Source organism: Panthera uncia (assembly GCF_023721935.1).
Source record: "Panthera uncia isolate 11264 chromosome A3 unlocalized genomic scaffold, Puncia_PCG_1.0 HiC_scaffold_11, whole genome shotgun sequence".
NCBI lineage: Eukaryota > Metazoa > Chordata > Mammalia > Carnivora > Felidae > Panthera > Panthera uncia.
This window is the reverse complement of record NW_026057578.1, coordinates 24,765,378-24,777,465: the sequence shown is the minus strand read 5'-3', so window position 1 is coordinate 24,777,465 and position 12,088 is coordinate 24,765,378. Positions and strand designations below refer to the sequence as shown.

The 12,088-nt window shown below is 55.5% G+C and overlaps 1 protein-coding gene across 1 annotated transcript; it reads right to left on the bottom strand.

Moving 5' to 3' along the window:
• Nucleotides 1-207: 207 nt before the first annotated feature.
• Nucleotides 208-11,437, bottom strand: E2F1 (E2F transcription factor 1). Its single transcript, XM_049649991.1, has 7 exons — nt 11,076-11,437; nt 5,669-5,759; nt 5,073-5,292; nt 4,095-4,247; nt 3,099-3,213; nt 2,782-3,004; nt 208-2,651 (listed from the first exon to the last, which is right to left on the bottom strand). Exons 1-7 carry the CDS (start codon nt 11,334-11,336, stop codon nt 2,404-2,406), a joined length of 1,311 nt encoding a protein of 436 aa, XP_049505948.1. The 5' UTR covers nt 11,337-11,437; the 3' UTR covers nt 208-2,403.
• Nucleotides 11,438-12,088: the final 651 nt, after the last annotated feature.

The following is a 12,088-nucleotide window of genomic DNA, read 5'->3' as shown; positions in this document are numbered from 1 at the left end:
GGCTCCACCCCCCGCCCCGCTGGCCGCGGAGGCCCCCTCCCCGCCCGCCCCTCTCTAGGGCCTCGCCTTCCCGACTGGAAAGGCAAACTCCAGCCTCCAGGTGGGCAAGAGCTGCACAACGTAGAACTCCCAACACCTTTCACCTCTGCAGCTGTTACCAGAGGCCCCCGGAGGGTTGGCAACTGTGGAGTAAGGAACAACCCGAGGGGTCACGGTCAGCCGGGACTGGCTGTGTAAATGACAAGTGACGGTCTGCTTGGGAGTACTACACAGCCAGCAACAGAACAGAGGGCTGCGCGGGGCGGGGGCACCGAGGGCAGGTCCCACACCACTGTAGGGTCGACAAAGCAAACTGCAGAACAGACTGACACCTTGTGGGTAAGACCTGCAAGGGACTTCAGCCGAGCGTCTGTATCCTTTTCTGCAAAATGGGGGTAATAGTAGATACCATATAGGATTGTTGTGGGGACTCACTGACTGTAAAGGGCTTAAAATAGGACCTGGCTCAGAGAAAGCTCACCTAAGGGTTAAACAGATCTGTGTGGATCGCCTCCCAGTCACCCTCCCCTCCCCTTTCAAACTCAACTCGGTCCTTTTTACCCTCCCCTCTGCCATTCTGGCCCCTCTGCAGTTCATCCAACACATAGCAGCCAAAGGGAGCTTTTAAAATATAAAACAGGGTATGTCACTGCTATCTCAGGCTCACGAGTGAGTCCTTGTCCCCTGAATAAACCCCAACACTGAACTTCTCTCCACTCTAGCCCTCACATCAGAACTCCACACTGGTTTCTCTGAGGTCCTCTGTGCCCCTCTCTCTCCTGCCCTGGGGCCTTTGACCACAATGCCCTGTCTGCTAAGTGGGTTCTTATTTTCCTCCTCAGGTTAACTATCCTACAGCTCTCAGCTCAAGCATCACTTCTTCCAGGAAACCCTCTGATTTTCCCATTTGTGTCTCTTCCAACAGATCCCAAGAGTCCCATGAGGGCAGGGAATGTGTCCCCAGAACCTGAAAGAACCTGACACATAATCAGCCTGTTGTAATTATTTGTTCCATATTTATAAATGCCCAGAAACATCTGGAAGGAACACAGCAGTCAGAGTGGCCTCTCTGGGACTGGGAAAGGGAGGGGAGCTCACTTACCACTTCACTGGATCAGTTTTTAAGTTAGGACAAAAATGGTGATGAAGTCTACCTTTCTTGTGGCTGGGAGGCTCAAATGAAATGAAACCAAGCAGGGGCAGGGAGTGGGGAAGTAGACAAGGGGTGTTTTCCCAGCAGCCTTTACCTCTCCCTCTCTCAGATTTGCTCCCAGAACACAGTCCCAAAACCCAGCCCAAACACCATCAAAATATTTATTAAAACCAAAGCAAGAGGGAACAGAGCAGTTAGGAAGGCAAATCAAAGTGCAGATTGGAGGGTGGGGCAGAGCAAGAAGTGGGGTAGAGGGGGCACTTCAAATGCCACAGGAGGGGCCCCTGTGGTCTGGGCTAGGAGCAGCCCTTCACCCACCCCTCCTGCCCACCCTGTCAGTGAAGGTCCCCCACTCACCTCTCCCATCTCACATCCATCCTGGGGGGCAGATGGGGTCCTGCAGTGACCCCCTGGGAAGGGACCACCCCCTCAATCCACCCATGGCTGTCAGTCAGTCAGTCTGTCTCCCTCCCTCAATATCCCAATAAATAAACCGCTCAGGCCTCAGCTCCTTCGGAGTGGGGCAAATTACAGCTTAGGGACCCCCGCCCTCGCTCAGGCGTATAGGGAGTTGGGGCATCAGTCCCACATCCTTCCTACCCTTAGCTGGTGCCCCAGGCTTGCCAAAGAGGCCTTGATAAATAAATAACGCTCCATTAAAGCTTCGATCAGAAAAACCTTTTAAGACGACAGAAGTGCTCTCGCTGTCCTGCAAACAAGCAGGCCAAGGCCTCTCCACCTGGCCTGGTCAGCACGCAGGATTCTGGGGGCAGGTGGCCACCCTGGGCCTCGTGGGGCCCCTGGAGCAAGGAGACCAAAAGTGCAGTTAGAGCCCCCACCACGCGCACACATGGACTCATGCACACACACGTGGACACACTGGGGCGTGTTTTCAGTGCACGCACAGATGTGTTCACCTTCATTCCCCGGTACATGCACACACACATGCTCACACACCACTCACCCCGTGTACACACATGTTGGGTGCTGGGTGCATGCACATACACACCACAAACAGAATCCTTCCCTTCCTGGCTTGCTCAGCCTCCTGGCCATAGCCAGACTCCAGAGCTAGAAGCTTCTGGAGATAGGGGAGATAGGGTATAAATTAAACATTTCCAATCGGGCTGGGGGGACGGCCAGGGGCAGGGGGCTCCAGGGCTGCAGAGACAGGGTGGGATCTCAGGAGGCCCTGGTCCCCCGAAGCCCCGTCAGAAATCCAAGGGGGTAAGGTCCCCAAAGTCACAGTCGAAGAGGTCTTTGATGCCCTCACCCTCCTCAAGGCCAAAGTGGTAGTCGAGGGCCTCGTGGGGAGGGGACAGGCTGATGAACTCCTCAGGGAGGAGGCCGGAGAAGTCCTCCCGCACATGTTCCAGGAGCGAGTCGGCCGCCACCAGCGGGGACAGGCGGTCCTCGTCCACAGGGGCCCGCAGGCCACCCATCCGGGAAAGCAGAGGTTCTGGGGAGATGGGGGAGCATCACAGGCCGGGGACGGCCCGCGGGGAGGGCAGAGGGGGCTGTCACGCCTGCCCACCCAGCTGGGAGAGGAGCCCAGACCCACCCCACCCAGCCACCCACCCTTCACCCACCTTGCTCCAGGCTGAGCAGGGACTGGCTGGGATCCGCAGCAGGGGATGAGGAGGGAGATGATGGTGGTGGCACTGTGGTGGCAGGGTCAACTGCCCTGTCCTCCTCCCCAGAAGCTGTCCCCTGGGATGAGGTCTTCCCAGGGCTGATCCCGCCTGCACTCTCCTCAGGGCACAGGAAAACGTCAATGGGGCCTTGTTTGCTCTTAAGGGAGATCTGAAAGGTCTGGGTGGAGGCAGCAGGCAGGGTATATTGAGGCTCAGCTGACCACCAGCCCACCCCAGCCTGTCCTGGTCAGGTCTGGAGTCCCGAGTCTCACCTCTGAGGAGTCTATGGCTTGGAGCTGGGTCTCTGGAGGAGCCTTAATCACCATAACCATCTGCTCTGCGGGGTCTGCGATGCTACGAAGGTCCTGGCAGGTCACGTAGGCCAGGGTTGGTGGAGTCAAGGACCACGTGATCTTTGACTTCTGGGGCCACCCACCCAGAGGATTCATAAGAGCCCACACCTACCTAGTCTCTCTTGTCCTCTCCATCCCCCACCCCAGGGCCTGGCACATAGTTGGTGCTTGGGCCTATCTCACACCTTGAGCCCCAATTTCCACATGTGTACAGTGAGAGCATTCTACCCATCTAATCCCAAAGTAATGATGGTTGCCTGCAATAATTTCATGTAAGTTACATAAGACAACTCCAGGCCTGGTGCTGAGAATTCATTCTGACCCATGATCTTGGTGTCAATTGGTGGCTGTCTCCAAAACTTTTAAACATAATTTGGGTATTTACTAACAAAACAAAACAAAACAAAACAAAACAAAACAAACCCCTTATTTTAGAATAAAGTTTCTAGGAGCACCTGGCTGGCTCAGTCAGTGGAGCCAACTCTTAGTCTCGGGGTTGTGAGTTCAAGCCCCATGTTGGATGCAGAGACTACTTAAAAATAAAATCTTAAAAATAAGTTACTATTTTTCTAGATGAAAGACAAACAAGAACTTAGATCTCTAGCTATGAAGCTATGGCCATGTACTGAATCACTGCCAAATAAATGTTTACTATTGCTTGTACTAAGTTTTCTTGTTTTAATCTGTGCAATTTCAGAATTGATTACTTTCCCCTTTTACAGATGAAGCTGAGGCTCAGAGAGGTTAAGTAACTTGTCCAGCATAACAAGTAAATGCTGAGCCCAGAACTTGCATCCAAAGCGAGAGCCCTCTCCTGAATCCAGGGCCCAGGGTAACCTCACAGTCCCACTTGGATGGGATGCCCACCCGCCAGTCCTGTCCTCCATGGGGGCCATCCCAAAGATCCAAGGATATCGCTGACTGTCAGAGTCCTCAGAAAGCAGCCGCAGCTGGGCGGTACAGATATGGATGAGGTGGTCCAGCTGCCGCTCACTCTCCTGCAGTTGCCGGAGGTCCTGGGTCAGTCCTTCAAGCCGCCCACCGATCCCCACTGCTGCATGGCTGCCTCTGCAGGAGGCAAAGAGAGGGCTTGTAGCTCCTGGCCCAGGAGCCCGGACCCTCAGCACCCAGTCTGTTGCTGCCTGTTCTGTGAGATCTAAGTGAGCCCTTGTCCCTTTCTGGGTCTGGCTTCTCGCTGGGAAGCAGCAGAGGGCTGAACTGGGCTCCAAGTCAGACTGGCAGGGGTCTAAAGTTGGGCCCGAATGTCTGTAAACACCAACATATCCCTCACAGGGGGCAGGATAAGTAAATGATGGTGCAGGCATGCTGTGGAATACTATAAAGCTGTATAAAAGGATGAGAATGCATCAGATGTACAGGCGTGGAAGCACTTCCAAGACGTAGTCAAGTAAAAAGAAAAAAAATGATGCAGAATGGAATCATCTGCTAAAAACTGAAAAGGCAGATGTGTCAATGAGAGAGGACTAGGATGGCCGGGGGGGAGAGGAGAGGAGAAAAACAAAAGAAGAATTAACAAGAACAAAACAGATGTGTTAGACAATCCCATTGATGGCAACAGAGGGCAGAAGAGTGATCACCTAACGGTGTGAGGGGTGGGCAACAACTGGGAAGCGGCACAGGGAACTTTCTGTGGTGCTGGGTGTGTTCTTTATCCTGACCTGGATGGTGGCTCCCCAGGCAAAGAAATACATGAAGGTGCATTAAGCTGCATATGTGAGATCTGTGTACCTTCCTCTACTCCCTAAGCCCCAGTTTCCCCAGCTATATGACAAGGATGCGGGCAGCCACGGTGGGTATTGCTCTCAGCTCCTCCAGGCTGGTCCAGCCCTGTGCCTCAGTCTCTGCCTGCCCTCCTGTTTGGCTGGTACCTACAGCCACTGGATGTGATTCTTGGACTTCTTGGCAATGAGCTGGATGCCCTCGAGGACATTGGTGATGTCATAGATGCGCCGTTTCTGCACCTTCAGCACCTCAGCCGCCCAGTTCAGATCAACAACACCATCAGCTGAGCGGCTCAGCAGCTCCAGGAAGCGTTTGGTGGTCAGATTCAGCGATGTCTCATAGCGTGACTTCTCCCCTGGGGATTTCACACCTGGGGGTCCAGGCGAGGTGGCTCCCTCAGCACCCCCCCACCCCAGGCAGGCCAGCCTTCCTGGCAATGCAGGGCAGAGGGATAGGGGTGGGAGGGATAGATGGCTCCTTCCCCTTGGCAAAGCTGACGGGGAGGCCCTGGGGCTGCCGCCTGCCAACCACATGGCATTCCTTTTCTGGCTGGGGAACTCCCCACCCCCCAGGGTTTGGAAAGCCATGCCGGGCAGCCACTCCAGCTGCCCCTCAGGGCCTCCAGAGGCCTGGCTCAGGTCCAGGCCTGACAGACCAGAGCTCACTTTGCAAGCATATTTGTCTGTCCACACCCCCAACTTGGGCCGGGTCAAGGGGGCCTGCCCCAGCCCAAGTTCTGTGGGTACCTTTTCCTGGGTGGCGGCCTCTGCCCCGAGCTGGCCCGCTGCTCTCGGCCAGGTACTGATGGTCAGTTTCCAGGTCCAACCTCCGTTTTACCTGTGGTAGAAACAATGGGATGATGCCCAATAACCAGAAGTGAGGCCACAATAGACCTAATTTAGGGCTTGGTGCTCCTGGGCCACCCCTGCCCCACTTTCTCTACCAGGACATCTAAGTGTGTGAGGGATCCCAGGGGACACAATCCTACCACACAGGACAGATCACTCAAGTGGAGGGCAGAAGACCCGAGTTCAAGTTCTAGCTCCACCACTACCTCCCTGGGGGCCTGTGGTGGTTTAAAAATATGTCTGCAAATTTATTTATTTATTTATTTATTTATTTATTTATTTATTTATTTAGAGCGCGCGCGCACACGCACACGAGGGAGCACGCATGCACACACACATGCACAAGTAGGGGAGGGGCAGAGACAGAGAATCCCAAACAGGCTCCACACTGTCAGAGCAGAGCCCGAAGCGGGGCTCAATCCCACGCACAGTGAGATCATTACCTGAGCAAAAGTCAAGTTGCTTAACCAACTGAGCCACCCGGGCACCCCTGTCTGCATATTTCTTGGTACTCTTCCTTTCGAAAGACAGGGCCTAATTCTCCTTCCCTTACATATAGTTCTGATCTGGTATCTTGCTTCTAATGAGCAGCGTGATGGAAGTGGTGACCAGTCACTTCTCAGACTGGGTCTGAGATGCACTGGAGCTTCCTCTTTGTTCTCTGAATTGGACCATTCACTCTGGGGACCGCTGCTGCCATGTCACACAGACCCAGGGGGACAAGGAACTAAGGCTTCCTGCAGTAGCACCACCGGTGAGCCTGGGAACAGGTCCTCCAACCCTCGTCATGCCTTCTGATGATTGCAACCTGGCTGGACATTTGGGCTGCAACCTCAGAAGAGATCTCCTCTGAATTCCTGCCCCACCAAAACTGTGTGATAATAAATGCTTAGTTCTTTTTTTTTTAATTAAGCTTTTAATTTCAATTCTAGTATAGCTCACATACAGTATTGTATTAGTTGTTTGTTGTTTTATGCCATTAGGATATAGGTCCCTTGGGCGAGTTGCCTCCTCTCTCTGGTTTTTGTTTGAACATGGCGGCAGCTGGTGCTCACACATGCTCTGCATGTTCGGTCCGTCTTGTGGGACTAGCAGCACAATAATGGCCCCATTTTACAGATAACGTAACTGAAGCTCAGAGAGGCCCAACGTCATACTGCCCGGAAGCGGCTGAGCCAGGATCTCCGCCCAGAACACCCCACGGGTTAGTCACCCACACTGGAGGATGGAGTCTCACAGGCCTCTCAGGTGCAGCCTGACCCAAACCAGCCATACCCTTCCTTCACGCATAACCCCAGCTAGAACCTTCGGCAGCCATGCCCTCATCACGTGTAGTTGCCAAGAAAGCCCATCACCACAGCCACTATCTCCTCCCATGTGGACCACTCAGCCATCTCCCCACCTCCACCTGTCCCTCTCTACCCTAGTGTCCTCCTCTGCCACTTCTCCACCTGCACTTCTGCTGAGACAGGTCTCTAAGCCTTAGCCCATACTGGTTCCTTCCCGGGAGTGCCCTCACCTCCCTCCCTCCTACTCTTCACACCAATTCCTTCCACCTCCGGGGGCAGGCACCTTCCCCATCACTTTCTGATCCCGCAATAGACCGGTCCCTTCGCCCACTGAAGTGCCTCATACCTGATCTTTCCCCACATTATCTCTCAATACAAATTTCTGCAGATGTGTTTGTCTCACCTGGAGGGCAGGGCCCCCTCGGAGGCAGGCACTGGGCCTAAATAATCACTGGATGCAGTGCCTGGCATCAACTACTGTTTATTATATGAACCTCCACACAGACCCTCCCTCTGACTGCACATTCACAGGTTCCCTCAGATGTCCCAGGGACAGAAGCATTCACACGTGCTGAGTGCCTCTTGTGTAATGGGTACTGCTAAATCATTGCTTTGCCTGCATTTGGTCATCAAAGCTTCTGCCTGGACCTTGCAAGCAGAGGCCATGATGACTTCCACTGCCCGAGGAAACTGTACCTCGGAAAGGTTGCACAGACAGTGAGAGGCAGGGCCAGGATGTGAGTCCTAACAGGCTGGCACTGAGCCCACGTTCCTATCTACCATGAGTCCTGTCTCCCTAGAGCCTAGTCCAGAACCTAGCCCCGAAAAGCCAACCAGAATGTACCTCCTCTCCAGCCTTGCCCCTGGCGCCTGAACCTAGCATGCTCCTGCCAACGGCACCCCTCCCCTCCTCTTCTCCCTGTTCTGCAGGCCCCTGCCCACCCTGAAGACAGGTCAATGCCACACCCTAAACCAAGGCCTCAAGCAAATGTCAATTTCTACCACTGCTCTCTAAAGATCTTAGCACAGGGGCCTGGGAAGGCAGAGGTGAAGAAACACAGAACACTGGCAAAAAAAAAAAAAAGGAAATCTGTACAGCTCAAATACCCATCCATGGAAGGGGAGGCACAAAAAGTATGGCTCTTTCAGCCCCTAGAATACCACCCAGCTGTCCAGGACTGAGGCAGGGTGACACAGAATCCTCTCGAAGACATAATGACAAGAAAAACGTTAGAGGGCAATGCATTTGTATGATCCCTTTTTGGACTAAAAAGCTCACGAAACATTTTTCTCCAGTTTCTAAATATCTAAAATATTTTTTAGAATCCATTCTAGGAGCCAGCTCTGTATGGTGTGTGGGTGGGGGACAATCATGGGGGACTGTTACCATATCTGTAAGGTGTGGATGATCCACTGTTTGAACACAGAAATAAAGGAAAAACTACAATTTTTGAAATTTAAGAAAAAGAAAGCTGTCACAACCACCTTAAAAAAAAAAAGAAGCTTAGGAAAAGAAAACAGAAGGAAAAATGGATGGGGCTGGCATTCTGCCCCCTTCAACTTTTTAGTCTAACTCTTTTTCTGTAGTAAATGTGTATTTTCTTTAAATGTTTATTTTGAGAAAGTGAGCACGCACACGCGTGGAGTAACGCATGGGGGAGGATCAGAGGGAGCAAATCCCAAGCAGGCTCCAAGCTCAGTGCAGAGCCTGACGTGGGGCTCAATCTCACCCCAGAGATCAGGACCTAAATAGAAATTAATTTCGAGTTGGAGGCTCAACCGACAGCCTCCCAGGCACCCCAGTAAATGTGCATTATATTTAATTTGTTTTTTAATAGCCATGACAGGATAGAGGTGGACAGGAAGGGCCCGGAGGAATGGCTGAATTGCAGAGAGACTTGTACACTAGAGATGCTCAATGAATGCTCACTGATGCGGAAGCTGAACCTGTAGCTTGTTTCAAAGACTGTCCCAAACAAATGCCAGTGCAGAGGGTCAGTGGAGGCCACAGCTCATATGGCCAGTGGCTACCCAGAGGTACAGGAGTTGGGAGGTATTGGAGGGCAAAAGCTGGGCCCATGTTTCTGGGCTTTAGCTCCAGGATGGTGCCAGCCCTCGCCCCTACCATCCACTGACAGGAAGTGGCTACTAGCACTTAAGTCCTGTTGAGGGCAGAGGTTTTTAGTTGCTTGTGTCTGGTACCTCTTGGGTGTTCACTAACCCAACAACAGCTGAATGAATGGAATGCTCAGGCTCACAGAGGCTGCCTCTGACACCACTGGGGGTGGGGTGGAGGACATTTCCTCAGCCGAGTCTCCGGCAGTCCCTCTGAGCGCGGAGCTCAGCTTCTACAGCCCCAGGCCTGCTAAGTACTTCTCAGTCAGCTAAATGCAGTTTTCATGTCCAGGACCCAAGCTGGCACCGGCAGAGACAGGCCACTGGGATATAGGTGACCCACCCCTGGTAGAATCCTCCTCCTTTCTTTCACCCATTAGAAGGGTCTGTGAACTTCCTTTGCCCTCTATTAGCATCTCCAGGAGGCAAGGCATCTCGGTGGTTAATTGGTTAACCGCTCAGGAAGTTTGGACTGGCCCCACCATTTCACTAAGCTGAATGACCTACCATCTCTGGGTCTCAGCTTCTCTATCTGTAAAAGGGGATGGTTGTTGAGAATTAATTGGGTGAAGTGCTTGGCACAGAGCCTGACACACAAAACAGTCTCAAAACAATGGTGGCTCCTATTGTTATTATTATTAGCATCTCGGTGATTCCGGAAGGAAGGCAGAACTGGGCGTGAGGCCAAGGGAGTTAGGGGAGACTTGCTGGGATGCCTCAGGGACCAGCTGCCACCCAGGCCCCCATAAGCAGTTGGACAGCTTCCACCTCCTTGCCCTGGGCTCTGCCTCACCCCTCCCACTTGTTCCAAGCCCCCTGCTGAGACCCCATCCTGCCAGGCTGGCCTGGCCCCTGCTTGCCTCCCAAGCCCCACCTTCGCCCACAGGCTCTGCCAGTCCAACTGGTCTCCACACCCTGTCCTGAAGCCCACGGGTCCAAGCTCTGGGCCTCTACTCCCTTCTTCCCTGTAATTCAGCCACCTCTTCTGCGCCCCCCCAGTCTTGAGCCTCTTGCTGCTCCAGCAGCACTTTATCAAAGCATCTCCCTGGGATGTTTCCTCTCTCCTGGCACTGGGGGCTTCCACTCCAGCTCCCTGAGGCCCAGCCCACCCAGTACTTCCCTGGGGGCCTAGGGGTCTGCCTGTCTCATTAATGAGGTTCCATGGCAACCAGGGCCTGTGAGGGTGGAGGGTGGCAGATGGAAGGACAGGCAGAGGGAGGGGATCAGCAGCTGGCCCAACCACCCCGCCCCTGCAGAGAAGGCCTCCCAGCCAGGAGGCCTGTCCCCAGAGGCCCAGGCCTGCACCTGGCAGTGGAGCATCTAGGCAGGAAGGAGGGTCTCCTCAAGGACTCTTCAAAAGTTTGGCTCCAGGACACCCCCCCTTCACCTCCCCAAGGCGCCGTGGCCACTACCCCGCCACGAGTTCTGGTCTGAAGCCAGCAGGCCGCAGTTCAAATCCCTGACCCGCCACTTGCAGCCGTAGGACCGGGGGCAAGTCACTTCCCCTCTCTGGGCCTCAATTCAAGATGGGCACAGTGACAACACTGAGCTCACAGCATGGTTGTGAGTTTTAGCCGGCTCCAAGTCGGCCAGAGACCTGGCATACAGGCAGCGCCAGCTGAATACACGTGGGCCATTATTATCACTGAGTCTGACTCTCGAGCGGCTCTGGGAAGCCGAGGCCCAGAGCACAGAAGCAAACGGGGACTGGCCCGAGGTCACCCCGCACCCCGGGGCGGGGCCCGGAGGCCCAACCCAGGCTCGGCCCCGCCCAGCCCGGGAGCCTCGGCCCACCCCCCTCCCCCGCCCCCGTTGCCTCCTGGCCAAAAACCGCGCCCCGCCCGGGTCAGCACGGGGGTCCAGACGCGCACTCGGCCCAGTATCCCTTGTGTTGTCCGTACCGGCGGGCGGCCGAGTGCAGGGCGCGGCGCGCTGGGTGTGGGCCGGGGCGCCTGCGGCGTGGCGAAGAGCAGCAGGTCGGGGTCGCGGGGGCCGGCAGCGGGCGCGGCGGGACCGGCGGGGGCCGGCGGGGCGCTGGCGTCCTGCGCCGTGGAGATGATGACGATCTGCGAGGAGTCGAGCAGCCGCAGCGCGCCGGCCCCGAGCAGGGCCTCCAGCGCCGGCGCGCATGGGCCGCCTGCGGGGGCCCCGGCCACGGCCATGGCGCTCACGGCCCGCGCGGCCCGGGTGGCAGGCGGCGGCGGCGGCGCGGGCCCATGGCTGCAGGCCGCGGCGAGGGCTCGATCCCGCTCCGCCCCCGGCCGCCGCTGCCTGCAAAGTCCCGGCCACTTTTACGCGCCAAATCCTTTTTGCCGCGAAAGAGCCACGAGCCGCGGAGCGCTCCCATCATTGGCTGTCTGGACTGTGACGTGGGCGACGGCGACAGCACCCGTTGGCGGCAGCGCACCGGACCGGCGGCGGTGGGCGGGACGGGGCGTCGGCGCGAGGAGGCGCGGCCAATCGCGGAACCGGGCGCGCGCAGGCTTTGTCGGGGCGGTGCCAGGAGGTTTCGCACTCCCCGCCCCCAGCGGGGACTGTCCCTACCCCAGGCGTGGTGGCCAGGTTCCCGCCCCGACTCATCGCATCCTGCTGATCCCTGTGTGTGGAGACCTTTAGGACAGAGGGTCCGTTCTGCACTTCTCACCATACGCAGACCTCACGTGACCCCCAGATTCCTCCACCTGTAGCCCCAACAAGCTCGGTCTAGATAACTAGGTGCTGCTGTTCCGCGTTTCTAGCTTCTCAAGCCCAACTCCAAAGTCCCAGCTGCTGCTCCCATCCTCAACTTGCCCCACCTATATATTTACTTTCAAATCCTGCACCTGCCTTGTCCTTGTCAGCTTGAGCAGAAGGGGGCTGCTAGAAAATGGGGAGGGACATCTGGCCCAACACAGCTTGGGGCTTTCCTATAAGC